The following is a 23,321-nucleotide window of genomic DNA, read 5'->3' as shown; positions in this document are numbered from 1 at the left end:
GACCGATTTATGGTTCTGTATAACAGATGATTTGCTCATTTTTGGGTTGTAGTTGGCACCTTTACATGGGCCAATTTGGTCGTTCTCGATAACTGGAAAGATTCTCGGCTGACATGAAAGGGCTCTTAGACATTGTTCAAAAGAAATGCTGTAAAAGTACAGTCCAAAAATATAAAAAATAAAAATTAATTATGTTTGTCCAGTAGGAGTCTGCCTAACAAATCAGTTCTTTATCTTATACCCAATCTAGACATTTACTGTATTAAAGTGCCAGTTTCAGCTCCAAGCCTTGGAGAGTGTTCTGTCCCACAAAGCGCTATTAAAAGACGGAGGCTGGCCAAATATTCATTCAGGATATCCATTCGTGTTGCAAAAAAGTTTCCACTTAATATCAGAAAATGCTATTTCACAACAGAATGTTCCAGAGTATGAAGCACCTTGCTTGGGAAGAAATACTTTGTGCATGCTGCTCTCCAGACAAGTATTCCATGTTCCCACAGAACTGCTGACACCTTGGGGACAGAATCCTAGACAAATGTTGCATGTTTCTCCACTTTATGGAGTACATTAGATGAATTCTCAACTTTCCACTAAACTACTTAGACTAGAACAGGAGTTGATGGGACAAGTGCCAAATCTAACTTGTTCTTCTTACAAGTGTTGCCTATGCATACAGCCAGATTTCAGTGCGAAGGTGCGGCTGATTTCCATATCACTAACCACTCCTAGTAACAAGCCTACAGGTAAAATTATGTCACCATTGCCATCAAACACAATGAAAGGGTAGATCTCATCGCATGTAATGGAGTAGAAGAGATACTATTAAGTACAGGGGGCCACAAAGCTATTACATGGGACTGTATGGTCAGTTCTGTGCCTTCAGCGGAGCGCTTCCACACACTGGAATGTCCTCTATAAAACTACAATGTACAATAATAAGAGGTTATCAGACAAGGAACAGTTTGCACCTTCTGCTAGAATGTAATCATTTTTACTAAACTATTACCTGCAATGTTATGCCAATTCTACACTAATGAGAGCCAGCACAAACAGGATTTCAGACTACAATCACATTGCCATCAGCGAACACTCCGTCTGTATCAATCCACATTCACAGTACTGCAAAAAACAGGGTAGAAACTTTCTTCTCTCTTGTTTACTTTTCTAATGGGGTGGGGGAATCCTGCGGGGACATTTTTCCCCCAATGATGGATCAGAACAACAGACTTGAATGACGGCAGTGTGACCATGGCCTTACTATTGTGGAAGCTGAGAGAAATCAAAAAATGTTACATTGTAAGACAAAAAGTGTTCCATTTTTGAAGACAAGTTTTTTTTGTTTGTTTTTTTATATATCCAGTTTTGCAAGAGCCCTACAGTTTTGCCAAGAGCTACAATAAGATACACCAGTACAGTTTTTAATAGTGCTGCAATTACAGACTGCTTAAAGAGGACCTTTCATTTCCTCGGGGCATTTGTGGTTTTGTATACCACTAGAAAGTCGAATTCAGCGCACTGTTTTCCCATTATGTGCCTCAGGTGAAGAGCTATCAGTGCAATTACCGAGAGCTCTTCACTGTCAGATAGGTGTTCCTGATAGCGTAACTGAGAACGCCCCTCCTGAACAGTCTGTCCATAGTGCTGTACTGTGAGGGGGCGTTCCTCAGCGCCTCAGCACTCATCGCGTCATGGCTGGGCAGTGAGTAACACCCCCTCGCAGTACAGCACTGCAGAGAAAATTGTTTTCTCATTGTATTCACTGGGGGACGTAGCACCATGGGTATAGACCCAGCCACTAGAAGGCTGACACTAGGAGAATGAAAAGCTGTCTGCTCCACCTTATAGTCTATAACCTCCCACAGATTGTGTATTAAGCCAGTTTGTACCGCAGCTGTAGGAGAGACACAAAAGTGAAGAAAAAAAAAAAATTATAACAAAAAATAAATAAATAAAAGTACACAGAACCAACCACCAACATGTCCTGAATGCGAGAAACACAGACCGAACAAAAAACAAAACAAAACAAAAAAAACACGGCCACCACACACACGGGTGGGCCCCTTATCCCCCATTGACTACAGCGAGCAAATTATTTTACAGAGTACAAAAAAAAATTTGTTTGTTTTTTTTAAAAAAAAAAAAAAAAAAATCCCTTTTTTCACTTATTTCAGGACAGCACCATTGAATGTCCTACAGCAGTCCCAGGGGGTGGGAAGCACACAGCCATGAAAACAACCTAGCACACAGCAACTTGTAGAATCTTACGACCCAAGCTGGCAGTAGCAGAGCTATAGAATGGATCAGGTAAAACTTTGTGAAAGTGTGACTGGAAAACCAGGTGGCAAGCCTTGCAGAAGTCAGATGCCGAAAAGCCCTAGTCTTGAGCTTCTTGAGAACCCAATTGAGAAGGGGAAGAAGAGGAAACAGGTACAGTAGGCAGAAGTCCGACCAGGGGATCACAACAGCATTGGCTCCATAGCGGAGCCACATAAGGAGGACCTTGTGGTTCAGGCGGACAAGAGGTCGACGTTGGGTGCGCCCCACTGGGAGCACAACTGGAGAAAGATTTCTTGAAAATACTAGTTGTCCAGGTCAGGTTTTTCTCGGCTTAGGTAGTCAGCCATCCAGTTGTCCAAACCTGGAATGTGGACTGCCAAAAGAGGCGGGACATAAAGCTCTGTCCATATGAGAGAGTGGAAGACCTCCAGAAAGGCTACATGGCTCCTAGCGCCCCTCTGGTGGTTCAAGTAGGCGACCGTGGTGGAGTTTTCGGTCTGGAGTCTGACTGGACGCCCCTGAAGAAGAAAGGTCCAATGAGACAGAGCCAGGAAGATAGCCCTTAGTTCCAGCAGGTTGATCTAGAGGGAGGACTCCGCAGTGGACCACAGGCCTTGGACGGTCAAGACACCAAAGACCGCTCACCTGCTTGAAAGCTAGTAATCACCTGCCAACGGATGGGAAGAAAAGACTTCCCCTGGAAAATTTCTAGGTAGGAGAGCCACCAGAGCAGCTCTCGACGGACTTGAAGAATCAGGCGAACGAGGATGGACAGGGACATGACCCAGTGTGCCAGAATCGCCAGCTAAAGAGACTGCGAGTGGAACTGGCAAAAGGGATGGCCTCAAAGGTTGAGACCATCGTGCCCAGGTCCCGCATGCAGAAACGAAGAAAACAAGGAGATTTCCTCGGAAAGCAAATCACACCAGACCGTAGGACAAGTATCTTTGACTTCGGGAGGAGAATATTGCTCTGGTGAGTGTCGAGTATCATGCCCAGAAATTCCATGTGCTGAGACGGCCCAATACCAGACTCTCTCGATGAGCCAGCCAAACCGACAAAGATGATCCAAGGTGACCTGCAAGCTGGAGCGATTGTCCATTTTCACCAGCAGGTCATCCAGGTATGGAATCACGGCAACTCCTCTCGAGCGAAGGATGGCCATCACCTAGGTGAAAACTCTTGGGGGGGGGGGGGGGGATGCTGATGGTCCAGTGCAATGGGAATGTGGAGGTAAATGTTGCAGATGTTGATGCGGACGAACCTGTTGAGCCCTTTAAGATCCAGGATAGGGTGAAGAGAGCCGTACTTCTTGGAAACTGACCATGTAGGAGTAGCAATCCCGGAAACATTCTGAAGCAGGCACAAGGATAGTGACTCCTTGCCACTGGAGGTTGGAAACTGCCTGGAGAAATGTGGCCACTCAAGCGGGGAAAGAAAGCAAAGTGGACAGGAAGGAGGGGGAAGAAACACCCCCCCCCCCACACACACACACACACACACACACCCCCACACCAACCATCTTCCGTCTGCCAGGGAGTAGACGCCATCTTCCGAATGGAGGCATCATTGATGCTGGCAAGCCAGATTCTGAAAAGAGGCCCCAAGCAGGGGAAGCCCTTCACGCCAAGGAGGGCTTGGAGCAGGACTGCCAGGCATGTTTGGGCTTGAAAGAGGGATTCTTAGAGTGGGAATCCAGAGGAGACTTCCCTCCAGAGAGGTGGATTCACGAAAGGAGCGGAAACGCTGGGAATGGCCAGAAGAAGATGGCTGGCGCTTGGGACACCTCTGCGGGAAACGAGAATTTTTACCCCCTGTGGCCTCAGAGATAAGCTTCTCTAAGCATTTGCCAAAAAGCTGGACCTGTTCGTCCCAAGGAAAAGGAAAGGACTACAACTGCCTTCTTGGTGGCCTCAGCGTTCCATGAACGAATCCAGATCGTACGGCAGATAGCCACAGTGTTGTGGAGGCTGCCTCGGCAGAACGGTGAGCCCCTGCAAGGGAGGCATCACAGGTATTTGGAAGCATTCAGAATTTTAGTGACAAGCAGCTGGTTGTCTTGGAGTGATACTTGCAGACACTGCTCTGGGAAAGAAAAAAAAGAACATACAACTTCCTAGTAGAAGACAGGAGGTCAGTCCGGGTGAAGTTATCGTTCATCAATTATGGGGAGTTTGACATAATTTTGAAGGAAGACCAAAGGGGGCGACAACTGAGGCAGAAGGAGGTGTCCTCTTGAGAAGCAGTATCAGGATCCTCAGAGATCTGAAGAGTGTCCTGGACTGCACATATTAACTCCCACGTAGCAAGGGATGTGGATGTGTCTGGCTGACGCTACAGGTCGGAGTCAGAGGCATCCCCAGGAGAAACAGAGCGAGCAGGGGGAGACAGAGTTCCACCTGTAGACGAGGAGCCATGAGACCTAAGAGAATGCCCAGGAGTAGGGATGGAAGACCATGACCTGTAGGAAGACTTCCTGGTCCTCTTGTGGGGACGACTCCTAGAGCTGGAACTATGAGAGCGTCTGGAGGGTTCCCTAGAAGCCACCAACTGAGCAGTGATCTGGGAAGGCAGTGGCAGCACTGGAGGGGGCCGAGGGGCGAGTTGGCTCTTCATGAGAGGACATGGCAGAGAGGGCCCAGGAAAAGAAAAAGGAAAGTGGGGGAGGAAAAAAAAAAAAAAAAAAAAAAGGAGGAACCCAGAAAGGTAGCCTATGGGATCACTGGAAAGGGTGACCGCATGCTTAAGATTTAGGTTTTAATCATAGGACAGAACATTAATTCTAGATCAGCAGGGAGCCACGTGTTCGAAGATCAGCTGCAGAAATAACTAACTGTACATGAAATAGCCATAGTGAGTACTGCAGCAGTTGTCCCACAGACTTGAATAAAATAACAGCAACCTTAATCACTATGGCCGCTATTAAAAGTACAGTTAGTGAGCACTGCAGCTTGTTGGCATGGGACAAAAACTGATCTGCAGAAGTTTTAGGGGGCGTTCACACACTAGTGTCACTGGCCGCCTTTTGAGAGTGTCTAAAAGCCAGGCAAAACTGCTCGGGGACGGCTTGCTGGTGGTCAGTTTAAAAAAAAAAAAAAAAAATCATTTCCATGGGAAGGGAACACTGCAATGTTAAACCATTAAGGAAGATATGGAGTTTTTAGAAAAGCTGCTCTCGTTAAGAATTAAAAGGCTGCCACACTCGCATGAGAGCCACGGGCACTTCAGCACAATTCAAAGTTAGAGGCCCTGACAGTCTCACGCACACACCTAAAACTGATAACCTATGTTAACATAGTGGTGCACAGCTGAGAACACTGCCAATTCAGACATCAATTTTTCCAATCACATTACTACATGGGAAAGTACTATAAAACTGGAGCCCTTCTTTGTGTTTACTCCACCCAGTAGGGAAAGAAACAAATGCATGTAATAGGACACCAGTGTTATTAAGCAGGCATATGGTTCTTGCAGAACAAGCTGCGAGGCATTCCCAAATACAGAAGCTAAAGACATGAAGGACAGATCACATTGCACTCATCTCAGTGTCATTAGAGGAAATGCTTACTCTGGCTTCCACACAAATGCCAATCTGCTTTTTCTTTAAAGTAACCTTCCTGAACTAAATCTAATGGGTGATATTACTGTCCCCTGCCTGAGTCTTCCTTCACCCTTCCTCTTGTAGTGGACCTGTGTTTATACAAGTCTGACATAGAAGTGCTGACTCCGATCTACACACGCAGCTAAGATTTCACAAAATGCTGCTGGCGATTGGGGTTAACACATTCACAGTGCTGCTTATATAGAGGGTCTGCGTAAACCATTTTCTATGCAAACAGTTAAAGTCTATACGAATGTCAGAAGGAGACAGCGCTTTTCACAGAAAGTCTGGAGAGTTTTAGTCAGTGGACCTTCTGCTTCAATTATACGTACACGAGAAAACACCAGTGTTTCCGTAGGTATATTTGAATAACTTCAAATGCTGCTGATATTTTGTATATATTAGCATATTGTATATATTATGCCAGAATCCCATCCACTTTACATCTACTGTAAGACGCTGCATTTTCAAAGCGCTTTTGCAATAAGAGGCCCCAGCGTAAACTTATTTTTCCTCCTATAAACCTTAACTAGTCCCTGGGGGTGGGGAGCAACATCATCTGATCATGCAGTCATTGGACTACAGTGCAGTATGACTTATATGTTACTCACGGATAGACGTCAGTCTAATCACGTCCAATCACGTTTCCCGCCACAATGGCTGTGATTTAGAGTGACGATTGTAGGATTAGGTGAAGCTGCTCTCACCTCCATGACTATTTAAGGCAAATTTGCAGCAAAATGTATTTTGTTTCTGCTTTTCTTTAATTTTTATTTTGTTTATGCTATGCGGGGCCACAGCCTTAGGCTAAGGCCCCACAGGCCGTAATCGCAGCGCTAAAGTGCTGCAGAAAGAACCGCGGCGTGAACGCACTGCAGTTCTTTCTGCAGCGCTTTCAACAGAAAGTTTGCAGAGTTTTCCTCTGCGGACTTTCCTTTAACATATCTACGGGAAAGCTGCCGGCGTTTCCGTAGATATAATTGACATGCTGTGATTTGCTGAGCCGCAACAGCTTTGCAAATCGCAGTGTGTCCGCACTGCGTATTTTTCCGCAAAGTGGGCATGGGATTCGCATGAATCCCATCCGCTTTGCTTGCACTGTACAATGCTGCGATTTTTCCCGCGACATCTCCGCTGTGGGAAAATCGCAGCGTTTACATCCCATGGGGTCCCGGCCTTAAAGTTGGCAGTTTCTGGCGATCTGCTGATAGACGGGAAATGAATCCCTATTGATCAGTTATGTTGGCAGAAAAAGGCAATTTTTTTTTTCAGCATGTTACATATGGCCAAATTGAGTTGTCCAGATTGCGGGGCATTCTTTGCAGCAGCTTTTCAAAATGGTTTATAGAAGGAAATTTTATGCGGAAAAAAAGACATTCATATGCCCCATTATGATAGATGCAAACAGGTCTTCGTAATTAAAACGTTTTTCAGAAATGGGTTCTAAAGGCCCCTTTAAAGAGGACCTTTCATGGTTTGGGGCACAGACAGTTCTATATACTGCTGGAAAGCCAACAGTGCGCTGAATTCAGCGCACTATTGGCTTTCCTGATCTGTGCCCCGGGTAAAGCGCTATCGGTCCCGGTACCGTAGCGCTTTACAGTCAGAAGGGCGTTTCTGACAGTCAGGTACGTCCTTCTGCCCAGCAGCGCCTATTGAGCTGTACTGTGTGAGTGGGGAGGAATGCCCCCTCCCCTCCTGTTAATACTCGTCTATGGACGAGCACTATGAGCAGAGGGAGGGGGCGTTCCTCTACAGCGCTATAGGCGCTGCTGTGGAGAAGGACGTTCCTGACTGACTGTCAGAAACGCCCTTCTGACTGTAAAGAGCTACGGTACCGGGACCGATAGTTTTACCCGGGGCACAGATCGGGAACGCCGCTAGTGCGCTGAATTCAGCGCACTGTCAGCTTTCCAGCAGTATATGGAACTGCCTGTGCGCAATCTGATGAAAGGTCCTCTTTAAACATGGGAATTAACATTTGAAAAATATAGGACTTTTTTCTTAGCTGATTTTTCAGCAGTCTGTATGACAAGAGACTCAGATGTGAACCCAGCTTAAATTGGTTAGAAACCTTAACAGTGCCATGTAGAGGCCATTCTAGTTTCCAAATAAGTCTGGTATTCAGCTATGACGTCCTATTTTCATGACAGTTTTACTCTTATGCAAATGTAGGGAAGTGTTTCATGTGGAAATCTAGAGTTTAGATCAAAACCCAGGCAACAAACAAACTAAATATAACTAAATTTTCGGACAACTTTTGATTTTCTGGCAGCATTTGAGTCATTCATAAAGTGTAGTCCAAAATTTAACACATTTTGTCTCCTTTCTTTCTCCTTCACATTTTGTCACTCTTTCCCTTGTTTCTGTATTGAAGGCGGTTTCTGCCTCTCACTGATTATCATCGTGTATGGGAGTACGAGCTGTGTAACATGTAGAGAATGAGGAAAAGGGGAGGGTCACTTCAAATACTTATATATCAGACATTACAAAATGTACACACTTGCATTTGGTGTCACATGAATAAGGAGATATCTATATTCTTTCAAGGATTATTTCGGGATTAGGATATCTCTATACATAATATAGATAGCATATACTATATAGACATAGCATAATCATACTATCATATGATAAAACTCTTCTCTTTCATATGGCACCAAAAGCAAGTTTGTACATTTTATAATGTCCAACATATTACTGTTTGAAGTGCTCCCCCCCCCCCTCATTTTCTCTACATCTCTCACAGCGCAGTACTCCATACACCAGGGGTCAGCAACCTTCGGCTCTCCAGCTGTTGTGAAACTACAATTCCTAACATGATCCTTTCACTTCCATGGGAGTTCCAAGAGCAGCAGACTAAGTAAGCATGCTGGGAGTTGTAGTTTTACAGCAGCTGGAGTGCCGAAGGTTACCTACCCTTGGCATACACAGTAACATTCAGTCAGAGAAAGTCATCAATACAGAAACAAGAGAAATACAGAGATGCAGGAATTCATAGAAAGAAGACAAAATGTGTTAAAAAAAAAAAAAAAAAATTACAAAATGTATTAATGACACAAATACTGCCAGAAATTAAAAGATGTCCAAAAGTACAATTCTTCAATCACCATGTGTGTGTATATATATATATATATATATATATATATATATATATATATATATATATATATATATATATATATACACACACACACATATACACACATTATTGCAATAGCCAAGCTAAAAGACTGTTGACAAATCACCTGTCATGGAAACCCCTTGGCACCCCAGTCTCACCACATATGGTAGTGTAAAATGGGTGACAGAAGGCCTACCCCAACCATGATAAATACTGCTCACTGATTACAGGAAGGGGTTAATCTGAGTATTTCCTGACTCTAGCAGTTATTTCCAAATACCACCTAGAAACAAGCTACCAGGAACAGCTCCTTTGCTTGTTCCATCAATGATCCGTACTATTACTGTGCGGAGGGCTTACTACACAAATCGGTGTAACCTAATAGTATGTTGCAGAGAAAGGCGGTTTACATTAAGTCAGGTTTATAACTTTTTAAATGTCAGTTGCACAAAAAGTTGAGGTAGATTTGATATAATTTATGCCAGTTTACTGGTGCGTGGCCCAGCAGAAGAGTCACTGCATTTATGAAGAGGATTGAGATGGAGATGCAGACTTGACAGTCACCAAAAGGAGCCCTCATCCTTGTACAGTGCTACAGTCATGTTTGATCAGACCACTAAACATGTTAATCTATTGGATCAGATTTTTCTCTGATCCCATCAGCTGTGGAAGGAGAAACGCTCCTTATTACAGCCCTATTCCTGGCACCAATCCTCATAGCAGACTCAATATCCGTTTGGCTGAGGTTCAATACCTGGCACCTCCACCAATCAGCTGTTCTCTGCAGCTAATATATACCTAAAGGGCAAGGAAAGAGCCAGATAAAGTTACTGCAGATCAAAAGGGAGTCTGTTGACAGTGATCTAGACCCAGGAGAAGCCCCGCCCCTAAAGCACTTTTCAGATAATTTGCATAAGAATAAAACACTGATATTTATGAAAATGGAGCTGCAATGCCAAGTAATAAAGACTTCTTTGGAAAGTGTAGCAGCTACCCTACAAAGTACTGTCAGCTGAATATCGGATTTCCCACTGACCTGACTCCATTTAAAGTGGACCTATGACTAAGGACAAAATGTTTAATAGCATACATCATTTGTTTCACAGTGGGCCCCTGAATTTGGAGTTACTTATTTTTAAATCTGTCTACCCATTCAAAATATATAACCCCTAGATCGTTATATGTAAACTGGCTCTGATTCTCCAAGTGTGGTGGAAAAAACAGAAGGTTTCCCACATGAAAGTTCAAAGCCAGTATACAGAGACACTTCCAGGAGTCATATCATTTGAGTAGGTGGACAGATTAAAATAAGTGTGTGTGTATGTATAAATTTTCAGAGCACAACAAGAATCAAATTTTGAATGGCATTTAGCATTTTGTGCTTGCTGACAGGTTCTCTTTAACTTGAATTGGAGGGATGCGGCAAAGACTTGGTTCAGCCAGGACACAGGGAGCCATCTGCTCCCTGCTCTATTCTGTGTCAGGTGTCGAACTCCTCCAGGTCTTCACCATCAGTTCAATGGAACAGTTATTATTAAAGGAGGTTCTTACAAAAATGTAGCAAAAAAAGAATGTATCTTAATACATCAAAAGGGTAGCTTAGACCAGAGGTCCCCAAACCACTGGGCCTTGGATCAGAACCAGGCCGTTTATCACATCATAGGCGCATCAGCAGACACCTGGTACAGAACCTGTTTTAGAGAGTGATCTGGTGTAGCCTACACCAGCAGATCACTTTACATTTACCTAGCATTAATGCAGCTGCCGGAATCTGTTCTGAGACACAAGATGTGTGCATATTCTATGACATAGAGCATGCAGACATCTTGAATGTCAGAACAGATCCCGTCAGCTGCATTAATACTAGATAAATCTATGTTACAGCTGGAACCTTCACTTTGGTGCTGTTGAGGCTGGGGAACAGACTAGAAGATGCACACATCCTGTGTGCAAGAACAGATCCCTGGAAAGCTGCAATAGTGATCAGGTAAGTATAATTATGGTTACAGTATGTGTGTGTAGGGGTGGCGGGCAGGCGGGGCAGGAGGTTGGAGGAGCACGAGGATTATAGTATTCCCCACCACACACAGTTAATAACCCTAACTTTAATAGTGCCTCATTACAGTTATAGGGCCACCCCCCAGTTAATAACAGCCCCCCACCACTATAGCTGTTATACTGCCCTATAACAGTTACTAACTGCAGGGGTAGGAGGTATGGAATCCAAAAAAAACTGCAAGCCAATAATGTCCAATAGGTCGTTGCGGGGAAGGGGTATAAGAAGAGAATACAGTCCATAAAGCAGCAATAATTACCATACCAAGGGAGGGTATGCTTGTGGTAGATGTATGCACCACACAGAATACTGATTCTCATTATGGACTTGGTTACTATGCAAGTCAACACAGACTGCAATTCGTCAATCCATGACACATTGTCTATTTCCTGCCAAAAACAGGAGGAAAGAGAGAAAGTAGGAAAAGCCATAACCACTGCTAACTACAAAAAGCAATATGGCTATGACTGGCGCAAACTGAACAGGTTTCTTGGATTATTACCAAAGCACAAATTGTTTTACAAGACAGTACACCAATGCAAATAAAATAAAAACTGATTAACGTTTAACACATTTTTCCTAGCATGCAAAAAGTTACGGATTAGTGTCTTAATGCACTACAACTGAATTGGGTCAACACCTTTAAGTAAGCATAATAGCCTACTTTCTGTACTCTGAGACACAAAGGCAATCTCTAGAATAGCCATACTGTTTGCAAGTGTTGGCAGAGCCAACAACCTGCACATGGTATATACATTCAGCAGATCTAGAGTTGTAAACCGCAACCAATGAGAATGCTGTTTCATTTCCAAAAGCCTGAAAATAAAGAACTAGCCTAGGAACACAGGGTTTACTACATTGTAGGAAAAACTTCCAAGCTATTGAAAAACCTGATCTGAAAGATATATGACGCTATGTAAGACTACATGCTTTGGTTTGAGATCTCTGATTTTAGCCCAACTAAAAGTGGCAGTAATACTGCTGAAGAGCTCTTAAGACTCCAATTCCTGCTATATGAACCATGAGCCATGTATCAACGGCATCCTAAGTTAATATTAGCTAGAGGCAATATTTGCAATGACCACCCACTGCTCCCTCCTCTACAACTAATGTCTTGTCTTCTTTCAAACATTTTTGTATATTTTAAAAGCTAAATAAAATCACAAACCTGCTTATGTTGCAAGCAGAATAGCTACAGAATATTTTTAGCATGGAGATATCATTGCAGATATGTCTGTATATAACATTTGTACAAGTTTAGACTAAGTAACTGCAGATGAGAGATCCCTGCCACAAAAGGCTGCTGTTTACTGAAGACAAAAATAGCTCTGATTCAGATGACGTTACTGCATACATAGAAAGAAGCACAAGCAAGGCTCAGGAGTCAACATGGAGGGCAGAACAGGCTCTGTCCAAGCTGCTACAGCACGCTTCAGGCAGGGAATTCAATTCACTTTCGGTGATAAGAACACTGTAGTATCTAGCTCTTGGCATTGCAATGACCAAACCCAAGGGCTGTGTTCACACAGCAATTATACATGGAGGGAAAATTTGCCATAAGGCTCAAAGCAAAAAGCCAAGGCCAAGAGCGTTTGTCAGCAGACTTCAAAATTGCTCCGTAAAAACAGTTTGAAATTAACTTATGTTTTGTGAGATTTCTGATTTAATTCAATACAAGATCTGTTCAGTGATCATCATGTACAGAGGGCATTTCTGAACAGATCTACACCAGAAAACTGGCGCTTTGGTTCATGGCCACGATTTATGCCAAAAATGCACCAGTTTGATGTTTTTGCATCCTGCTAGCAAAAGACAAATAAAAAAAAAAAGAAGTGGCAAGCAGAGGGGCATAGCACAGGAATGCGAGGGAAGGATTTCCATTTCTGCAGATCATTTTTAATGTTAAAGGGGCTGTACCAATTTTAGAAGTTCTCTCCTACCAACAGGATAGGAAATAAGTTCATGGTCAGACCCGCACCATTCCCTTTTCCTCATGGATAACTCCCAAACTTGGTGCACTGGGGAAGAGGGAAGGGGGAATTGTAGGCCTCCAGCTCTGGGAACACTGCTCAGGTAGGTTGGGTGAAGTCATAGTAGTGGGAGGATCAACTCCCGCTGCATGAGATGGTGATGGTAGGGGTCTGAGTGGTAAGACCCCTGGCTCCAGGAAGGTGAAGGCCTCCTTCCATCTATTTTTCTCCACAGCTACAAAACGTTACACACACAAGAATGGTCATTTGTTTACAACTGTAATTTGCTCTGTAACATGACGGTAGCATTCTCTGTAGACAGGTGATAAAGGTTTTCTGTGAGCTAACCTCTTCAACATGCATCATTCCTTTCCAATATGGCCTAAAAACTGGAGTAAAAGCATACCTAACCTCTGAACAAACTGCAGAAATCCTTAAATACAGTGTGTGTACATGAGGCGTAACAACAGAAGACTTGTATTTGGCTATTTTCCATCTGCAGGCTCTATCTGAAATGTGCAATTCTTTCCGAGCTTGCAGTTGGAGACTAGCTGCCATACACTGCTTACTGCACATAGAAGACTGTGGAGTCCTTAAAGAGGACCTTTCATCAGATCAGGCACATGCAGTTTTATATACTGCTGGAAAGCTGACAGTGCGCTGAATTCAGCGCACTGTCGGCTTTCCCGATCTGTGCTCGGTGTAACGTGCTATCGGTCCCGTTACCGTAGCGCTTTAGTGTCAGAAGGGCGTTTCTGACACTTAGCCAGGGACACCCTTCTGCCCAGCAGCGCCCATCGCGCTGTACTGTGGAGCGGGGAGGAACGCCCCCTCCCTCTGCTCACACAGCTCGTCCATAGACGAGTATTATCAGGAGCGAGAGGGGGCGTTCCTCCCCGCTCACACTGTACAGCGTGATAGGCGATGCTGGGCAGAAGGGCGTCCCTGGCTAACGGTCAGAAACGCCCTTCTGACACTAAAGCGCTACGGTAACGGGACCGATAGCGCTTTACACCGGGCACAGATCGGGAAAGCCGATAGTGCGCTGAATTCAGCGCACTGTCAGCTTTCCAGCAGTATATAGAACTGCCTGTGCCCGACTGATGAAAGGTCCTCTTTAAGTCAAAGACTGAGTTGGAGCCACTTTTGGGTGGAGTAAAAAAAATAAAATAAACGATCACTTATTTTGAAGTTATATTATACAATTAGCAATATTGTATAATTAATTTGATACACAGCTGGCTACATACTTACTTACACAGGAATTCAACCATTACATTTTTTTTCATCAATTAAAGGCGTTTTACTACATCTGTCTGACCCAGTCATTATAAAGACAATGTTTACGCTGGTCATGTTACGTTGTCTTCTTGCTAGCCAACATTACACTGATAAAACACTGCACAAGATGATGTGGAAGGGGGAACAAAAACTAAATCCCAATGGAACTTCAATGTGATCTGCAATGCCAAAATTTCTATGACGACTAAAACATATTTTTGCCAACCATGCAGTTAGCGCCAAATGTCCTACACAAGGATGCGCAGTAGCATGAACATGTCATACACAAAGCCTGAGAAATGCTTTTTTTTTTTATTACAAGTAAACAAAATTAAAAAAATAAAAGCGCTTCGGGCACCACAAATACACAGCGCTTTACTGACTGTCTTTACTTACGGTGATATAAATCAAATATTACCTGTCAAGTCGTGATGAATTAGGTCTGAAAAGTTGGGATCATCCCCCCACCAAAATATCCACAGTTCTCTCCGGCCAGGACGTTGGTCTCGCCTCCACACACTTAACACATCAGCTTTGAGACACCGACTGAAGCTGCTCAGTATGGGATCCTCTTCTGTAACCGGAAAGAGGATTGGGGCAGAGGTAGGACCCTGCCACACATACTGCTTCCATTTGATCCCTGTAAGGTCAGCCTGGAAAGACAAAGGTAAATGCTTGCTTTTGGTCCTGGACACAACAGTGTAACCTCAATAATGTGTTGTACATTATCTTCTCTAAGCTTTAAGTAAAGTTTATGGAGCATACTGAGGCTTAGGTTGACTCTTGATAGACAAACTATTCCATTGAGTAAAAAAAGAACAAAAAACTAACAAATATGAAGAGCATTCCTGGCATATAAACTAAAACTACAAATGCAGGGTGCATAACCACTAACACTACCGAATAGCATGCTGAAGTATTCAAGCCTCTCTCAGATAAGCAGATACAGTGACTGCAAAGTGGCAAGGCAGTAACCAGTGAGGGCAGGGGGGGTTGCTGGTCAGAAAGATGAGCCGACTAGCTGGGAGAAGCACATTCCCGGACTATAATTACTTAAATCACAACAATACAAACATTTCAAGGTTTCACATTGTGAGCACTTGCTAACAGCTGGAATCCCAACCTCATTTCAACTTCCCTTGCAGGGACACAATGGGGAGGGGGGGATGGGTGTAAGAGTGTACATCTCATTATTTACAACCAGAGATGGTCAGTACCCAGGCTTTATGTGACTACTAATACTCTTCACAGCCCTTTAGACATGTGGATAATTGATACACCCAGGCAATAACTAGATGATGACTGTATACACATGTAGAATTTATGTCAAGTTTTAGGTTAACATAACAGATGTATGTTTTAGGGTGCTGCAATAGCACTGTAGCCACACTCTGGGCTGGGGCCGCCAGTGCTTTCATTAATCACACAGTAAACAGAAAACCCTGTAGAACAGAGAAGCCCATTTACTTAAAGGGGCTCTATCAGCAAAATTATGCTAATAGAGCCCTACATATGCGCGAATAGCCTTTAAAAAGGCTATTCAGACACCGTAAATGTTACATTTAATCCCGGTCCCGCTTTTTAAATAAAAATATTAAAACATACATGTAAAACTTACCTGAATGGGCGGGGATAAAGGATGCGACGTTATCTCCGGGCACGCCTGCCTCTTCTGTCTTCTTGGAGCGACGCCCTCTGGTTCCGTGTCTTCTGGCTTCTTCTCTTTAAATCCCGCACCTGCATAGTAGCGCTTCCCTCTGAAGCGCTAATGCGCAGGCTCACTCGCCATTTTACTTAATGGCAGTTCACAAGTGATCCTGCGCAGTAGCGCTTCGGAGGGATGCGCTACTACGCAGGCGCAGGATTTAAAGAGAAGACGACAGAAGACACGGAACCAGAGGGCATCGCTCCAAGAAGACAGAAGAGGCAGGCGTGCCCGAAGATGATGTCGCATCCTTTATCCCCACCCATGGTGCACGTTCAGGTAAGTTTTACATGTATGTTTTAATACTTTTATTTAAAAACGGGAACGGGATTAAATGTAACATTTACGGTGCCTGAATAGCCTTTTTAAAGCCTATTCACGCATATGTGGGGCTCTATTAGCAGAATTTTGCTGATAGAGCCCCTTTAAAGAATGCCATTTACCACTTCCACCAATTCATGTTCTTAGCATCAGTTAATAAACACCACTCCACTGATTCCAGTGCATTTGGAATTTTTTCTCTAGCCCTCACCATTCATGAGCAAAAAGCGCAGTTAGTTTTGATGCATGATAGGCTATTTAAGCTTTGTAATGTCAGAAGGGCAGTGTCAGGCGGGTGAGGTAGGATTCAGAGCTCCAATTGGAGACAGTCAGGGTCAGAGCTCAGGATCACACCCCTTGTCTGCTCCTGCCTGACACCGCCCTTCTGACAGTACAGATAAATAGTATATCCGGAGCCAAAACTAACTACATTGTTTGCTAGGGACTGGTGGGGTCTACAGAAAAACTAACTGTGCCAGAATCAGCAGAGCAGCACCTATTAGATGTTGTAATGATCTGGATTTGTTGGAGGTGCTGAAAGGTCCTCTAAGAAAAAACACTGGCAGCCTGGCCTGGTGCATGGCTACAGGACCACAGACAACATGATTTGGCATCGTACATAGGCTTTATTGAGACAACCATGACACCAAATGGCCGTAAAAAAATTGAGGGATCCAAGAAAACAGGCAAAATAGGGCATGTCCTAATTTTTTTTGACAGACCATTAAGAAACAGTGTCAATTGCCCATCCGAAATCAAAGCACATCTTTAACAGACTGCACAAGGAATATTTCATGGCAAGCATGGCCTCAGAGTATTAGCAGTATAAAAACTTCTCCCATCAATGGACCAATGACGCCGATCTCACTTGCCACTAACTCAACTACACACTACAGAACAGATGTTAGGCCCATTTACACAGACAAGCCCTGCAGGTAATGGTCGGGAAAGACCTTTCATTCCCAAAAAAGACTGCCCACTCCTTTGCAGCATTCTAATGTACTGCTGTGTTTATACATGCCAACGTGCAGAACATAACTATTATTCTAAAACTGTATATGATCAACAGTCTGTAATGGCTATTGTCTGCTAAAAGAAAAAAAAAAAGTGATCAGGTTAGAAGTTTTTGACCGTTACCAACTGAAACAACATGTTTGACATGATCCGGCAAATACAAGTCAGTGGCGCTCTTTTTTTTTTTAACATGATCTACCAGTGTATCTCTGGTGGGCTTGTATACATAATCCAACTTATGACTGATCGGCCAAGCTAACAACCTGTACGTGTATGGCCAATATCCTTACAATTAACATTTCTATAACAAGTCAACCCCCAATGAAGCTGCAATACATTCTATACTTTTCCTAGGAAAGCTACACATTAACCAATATGGCAGCTAGTGCATATCCTCTCAGACAAATTAACAAAGGAAGTGGGATGTAGGATTACTCCAAATCTAGGAGTACCAGTTGATATTGGAGTCTGGGAAAGCTGTGGGAAAATCTCTTTATGGAACTGTGGATAGTGGCCATACTACACAACTTTGTCAGAAGCCCATACAAATTACTTTATAGGAATGGAAGCAAAAACTAAGACTTCTTCCAGAAAAGTGTGCAACCAAAGGCTGGATAAACTGCAGTCAGCAAAATATCTGCAAATGGACAGACTCTGATAAGATTAGCCTGGAGAGAAAGCAATGTTACAAGGTCAGGCACTATACCCAGAACTGAACAGCAGCCAAGTCATCAAAGGCAAGAGATAAACACAAGATGTCGTAACATACACTTCAGAAATTGGAAAAAATATATGACTGATACACAACATGATAATATGGGAAGACAAGCCAGTAAGTCAAAGGAAGGAAAAAGCTGGAGAAAAAAATAAGCTAGAAAAAAAAACAAGTCCCAAACCAGAAAAGATAGTTTATATAGAAGAGTCAGAGGTGGAAGACATAAAAACACAGGGCATCTTAAAGTTATGGCCTGGCCCAGTAACACAGGCAGGAAAATGGCTGCTTCCTGCCTCCTCCCATAAGAGGAGGATAGGAAGGGGCAAAAGAAGGCAAACCTCCCCAGGAGAGGAACGTGTCCTCATAGTGTCAGAAGCACCAGGTGCAAAGTTTAGGAATCTCCATGACAGGAACACATGGCTGCAGAATGCTCTATGGTAGAGTCCGCCTTATATGTTAAACTACTAAGCTATAGGAATGAACACAGATCCATGGGGAGGAGAGGTGTGATAGATCTACAGATCCTAAGATGATGAAAGATGGAGAACACGGAATAACATGGATACAAAGAAGAGGATGGATAACGTGTGGGAACACAAATACATAGAGGAGGATAGCCAGAAGATAAATGGATGGATAAAGTGATGATAGAGATACATAGAAGATAGAAGAGAGTGAATGGACAAAGTGTGATAACATAAATGGATAACAAGCAATATTATAGATGCACAGATAAGAGTGGCAGAACGGATAGTGTGACAACAGATTCATGGAGAAGGCTAGAGGAATAGATAACATGTAATAATACAGATACACAGAGGATAGACAGATGAATAGATAACAAAGGAGGATGGACAGATGAGGTTAGATAACCAGTGATCAGACAGATACATAAAGGATATATAGTGTGTGATCAGAAAGATACATAGAGGATATATATAGTGTGTGATCAGAAAGATACATAAAGGATATATATAGTGTGTTATCAGACAGATACATAGAGAATATAAATAGGATATATAGTGTTTGATCATACAAATACATAGAATATATATAGGATATATAAAGTGTGTGATCACACAGATATATATATAGGATATATATAGTGTTTGATCATACAGATACATAGAATATATATAGCATATATGAACATAGAGACTATATATAGGATATATATAGTGTGTGAGAACACACACATATAGGATATATATAGTGTTTGATCATACAGATACATAGAATATATACATAGCATATATAAAGTGTGTGTGATCAGACAGATACATATAGGATATATATAGTGTTTGATCATACAGATACATAGAATATATATAGCATATATGAAGTGTGAGATCAGACAGATACATAGAGGCTATATATAGGATATATAGTGTGTGATCGTACAGATCAGATCCGAGGACTGCACTCTATAAGAATCCCCCGGCTGTGGCCGGCAGCTGCAGGCCCGAGCACTCACCAGACAGAAGAGGTTGGAGTGGCAATCCTCCAGACTGGCCCCGTTCGGCACAAAACATGAACTCATCGTCACAGCCAGGGATTACACGCCATTATCCCACCCGAACAAGAAAGAGACTGAGGACCAGCAGCAGCTGCTGTATACACCAGGCGGTCACCTCCCGGCCAGCACTAGCACACCATCCTCGTCATGACCACAGGCCGGCTCCCCGATCAGTCAACTCAATAGACGAGGCGATTAATCGCTGCCCATCCCACGTGACCAGGGCAAGAGGGCGTCCGAGAAGCAACACTGGAGCTCTAGATTGCCCCCCGTATCCCAGCGCTATGGAGGCGAGAGCGTCCACACAAGACGGCGATCAGCCCGCACGGTGCAGTGAGAGTACTGGCGTTGTTACAAGCACCGGTAGCCGGGCGGTGTCTCAGTCCTCCCTCCCCCGCCGCTGGTCCCCCTGATCGGGGCGCAGAGCATGGCGGGAACCGCCCGGTCACCGGAGCACTGGGGGCAACGCTAGGCCTCCACCTGGTGAAGCGCACGGCACAAAGGAAAACGCTGAGTCCGCTGTGATCCGACCACGAACAGTCCCCGGGTGTTTGTCGGCTTCTTTTCTCACAGGTTCGCCATTTTCCTCTCCTCCTCCTCCCCGTCTGTCCTCCTGCGCACACACAAGTGGTTGCCGATGCTGCTGCTCGATATTTCCTCTTCCAACCGTCTGCGATCAGGAAAATCCCGTCCGATAGGAACTAATCAGTGATAATAAATAATCGGATCAATGTCGGGGCAGCTTTCCCATTTGAATTTACAGATTCCTTTCTTTAATGGCGGCCGTGGTGCCTGCTCGGCCTCTCGCTGGTGATTGGCCGGCAATCCGGCATGTGATCAAAAGATGCCTTCCCTGATTGGCTGGTCGGGGTTGTAGACTGAAACTAAGCTAGTGGGGGAGGTTCGAAGAGGTTGTCATGGGAAGAGACCGCTAGGGGGCGAGGTGTCAGACTGTATTCCGAGTCTGCGCCGCCAGCTGCTGAGGAGCCGCTACTACAGTCTGCTGCGCGAATGGCTTACAATAAAGAAGTTCCTGGAAAGTTCACCGGCTTCTCGCGGTGTTAGGGAACATCTCATTCCGTCTAGGTTTATGGGAGCGTCCACAATACTGTGTGATCTAGCTAGTGAGGGATGTGGAAGGAAGCTGCAGGGAGCAGAGGAGTGTGTCAGTGAAAAAACGAGCACAACCATTGGCTATAGGCGGTGAGCTGGGATCCCAGTGATGTTCCTAACAATCTATCCGTATGCGTGCCCCGCCCCATGTGAATGTCAGAGGACTGAGGGCTAACTGGAAGTCAGAGTCTAAGCCACCACAAGAGAGCAAAGGACAGCCTGGAAGTCTTCATTCCTGGTCACTGCCCTCTCCTCTGCTATATCACAGTTCTAAGGGATGAAGGAATCCTCATATAGCTGCCATTTGTGGGGAGCTCATTGTCCTTCTTACATGGGGCACACAGCTGCCAATAGTCTGGATGTGACCACTCCACAAACCAGTCAGTTTTCTCATTTATCCAGTCATTCTCTTTCAAATGATAGTTTGTTTTTTTAGTTGTTTTTCAAAGTTTATAGGGTACAGCAAAAACAAAGAGGAATAGGGAAATCCTGCCATCTATTATTGTCTCCAGAGGACTGCAGTTAGTCTGTGGACCAGGAAGCCAGACATGGAAACGTCCATAGGCTAGGTCACATAGCAGTGGGAGCCTGCAGTGGTGTAACTAAAGTCTTGTGGGCCCCTGTGCAATCTTTAAACCGGGGCCCCCTACCTCATCCGTACAGAGAATTCTTGATAGCAATGGTTATGGGTGCTAAGGTGTTCAATAAACCTTAGTGTGGTTAGGGGAATCTGTGAGTCTCCTTGGTTTATGGGCCAGATAGAAGCTGCAATCTCAATATTGATGCTAGTGCATAAGGGACCTCTAAGACACCTTGGCCTCAAATCGACTGTATGCCACCCACCTCAGAAAACCAGTCTGATTCAAAGAGGCGACAAACAGAATGTAGAGAGAAATGATAACCACTATGGTCAGTAAAGACTTGGAGAACAGAGGAAGGTCCCGATCCAATAGCTAGTCAGATCCAATATGTCGTGGTAAGGGACAGCCAAAGACAACTGCCGCCAAGAAACAATAGAAAAAGGAGAAGGAGGTGGATATGTATGCCAACCTCTCGGAAGAAATGGCTTTCGTGTTTTCAGTGGTGTCGGTAAAGATTAACAGAAAAATAAGCGGTGGCTTATACTATGATTGTAGGGTTGACTGCCCCCAGCATTGCTTATGAATCCATGTGACTGTCAGTACCAAAATACAGAACCTTGTGTCTCCAGGAAACGATACAATGGGGATTCTGCACTAAAGACTCTAGACTTCTATGTAGAACAAAAGCTGTTTGCCTAGGAATCAACCAGACTAGAATTATTTACAGACAATCCCACACTGGTGGAAACCAAGAATTATAGGGTTCAAGAGAAGGTATAGACAGAGGAGAAGGAAAGAAGAGGTAGACTTTGTCAGGGAATGTTTTGATAAACTCATATATATTTTGGACTGGGCATTAGTCCAGAATGGTCTGAGCTTAGAGCAACCCCAAAAAGAGCGCACGGGGGTCCTCCTGGCCACACCACCAGCAGAACGGTGAGACTTCTGTGAATGTTTTGTGGAAGCCAAGAAAGAACCTTTACCAGTGTGAAAGTACTTTATAATTTGTGAAGAAAAAGAAACAATGTGGACTGAGTCTTACCACATCCTTGGACTTTCCTTGGAGGTGCAAGACCTTTCCTCCGGACCGTGAGGGAAATCGTTAGAAGACTGTAATGAAGAGATGGTCCGCAATCACTCCAGAAGCCGCTATAAAATTTTCAATGCTTTATTCCATCCAAGTTAAAATGATAGCGTACAAAAAATAAGTCAGAAAACACACATAGTGAATAAAAGAATCGCTTACGCATTTCGGGGTTTCCCCTTTAATCATAGCATCAATGTGATTGCGGACCATCTCTTCATTACAGTCTTCTACTTTATAATTTGTCTTCTGTTAGGAGTTACTGATGGACACTTTATGGCTTAATATCTTTTTGCATTGTGCTGCTGGAAGTGATAAACCTACCGTATATACTCTAGTATAACCTGACTTTTTCAGCACAGTGTTTATGCTGAAAAAGCCCCCCTCAGCTTATACTCGAGTCAGGGTCCAACTTACCTGTTCTCCGGTGCAGTGCAGGTGTTAACCGGTCTCTGTGGGTGGTCCGATGGCTCAGAGATCATGCCTTTTCTCCTGCACGCCGGCAGCCTCCTCTGCCGTCCGAGATGTGCGGCAGTTCCTGGTCAGCTGTGCTTTGACATCACTGACAGGTGAGTACAAGGTTTTTTATTTTATTGGTATCTATTTTAATTTTTGAAATTTTCCAGTAGCTGCTGCAACCCCCCCCCCCCCCAGGCTTATACTCGAGTTTTCCCATTTTTTTTGTGGTAAAATTAGGGGTCTCGGCTTATATTCGGGTCGGCTTATACTTGAGTATATACAGTAAGTCTCTTTCCAACGTCATCAGGAATGCAGGGGTATGGTCTTCTAGAGATATAATCTATTGTCTGATGTGGTCTAGGTTGGACTTTTTGGACCACTATCAATCGCAAGAACAGGGTTCCTATGTTCTTTTGTGTCAAGGGATTGGTTGTCAAGCTTGCACTCCACTACCCCATTCAAAATCAATGGGATTGCTATAGCAGTGAATTTGGCAATCTTTGT

At 44.0% G+C, this 23,321-nt stretch overlaps 1 protein-coding gene across 1 annotated transcript in view; it reads right to left on the bottom strand.

Annotated features, from left to right (window-relative positions):
• The window catches only part of MED13 (mediator complex subunit 13), a 75,407-nt gene extending 55,023 nt beyond the window's left edge, over positions 1-20,384 (bottom strand). Inside the window, exons 1-2 of the mRNA XM_075264744.1 lie at positions 19,539-20,384; positions 14,728-14,962 (exon numbers count right to left, since the gene is read on the bottom strand). Coding sequence (XP_075120845.1) covers positions 14,728-14,962; positions 19,539-19,604 — 301 coding nt within the window. The 5' untranslated portion in view covers positions 19,605-20,384. The remainder of the gene's footprint in view (positions 1-14,727; positions 14,963-19,538) is intronic.
• Positions 20,385-23,321: the final 2,937 nt, after the last annotated feature.

The sequence above is a fragment of the Leptodactylus fuscus genome, chromosome 2 (assembly GCF_031893055.1).
Source record: "Leptodactylus fuscus isolate aLepFus1 chromosome 2, aLepFus1.hap2, whole genome shotgun sequence".
In the NCBI taxonomy this organism is placed as follows: Eukaryota; Metazoa; Chordata; class Amphibia; order Anura; family Leptodactylidae; genus Leptodactylus; species Leptodactylus fuscus.
This window is presented reverse-complemented; position numbering and strand designations above follow the sequence as displayed.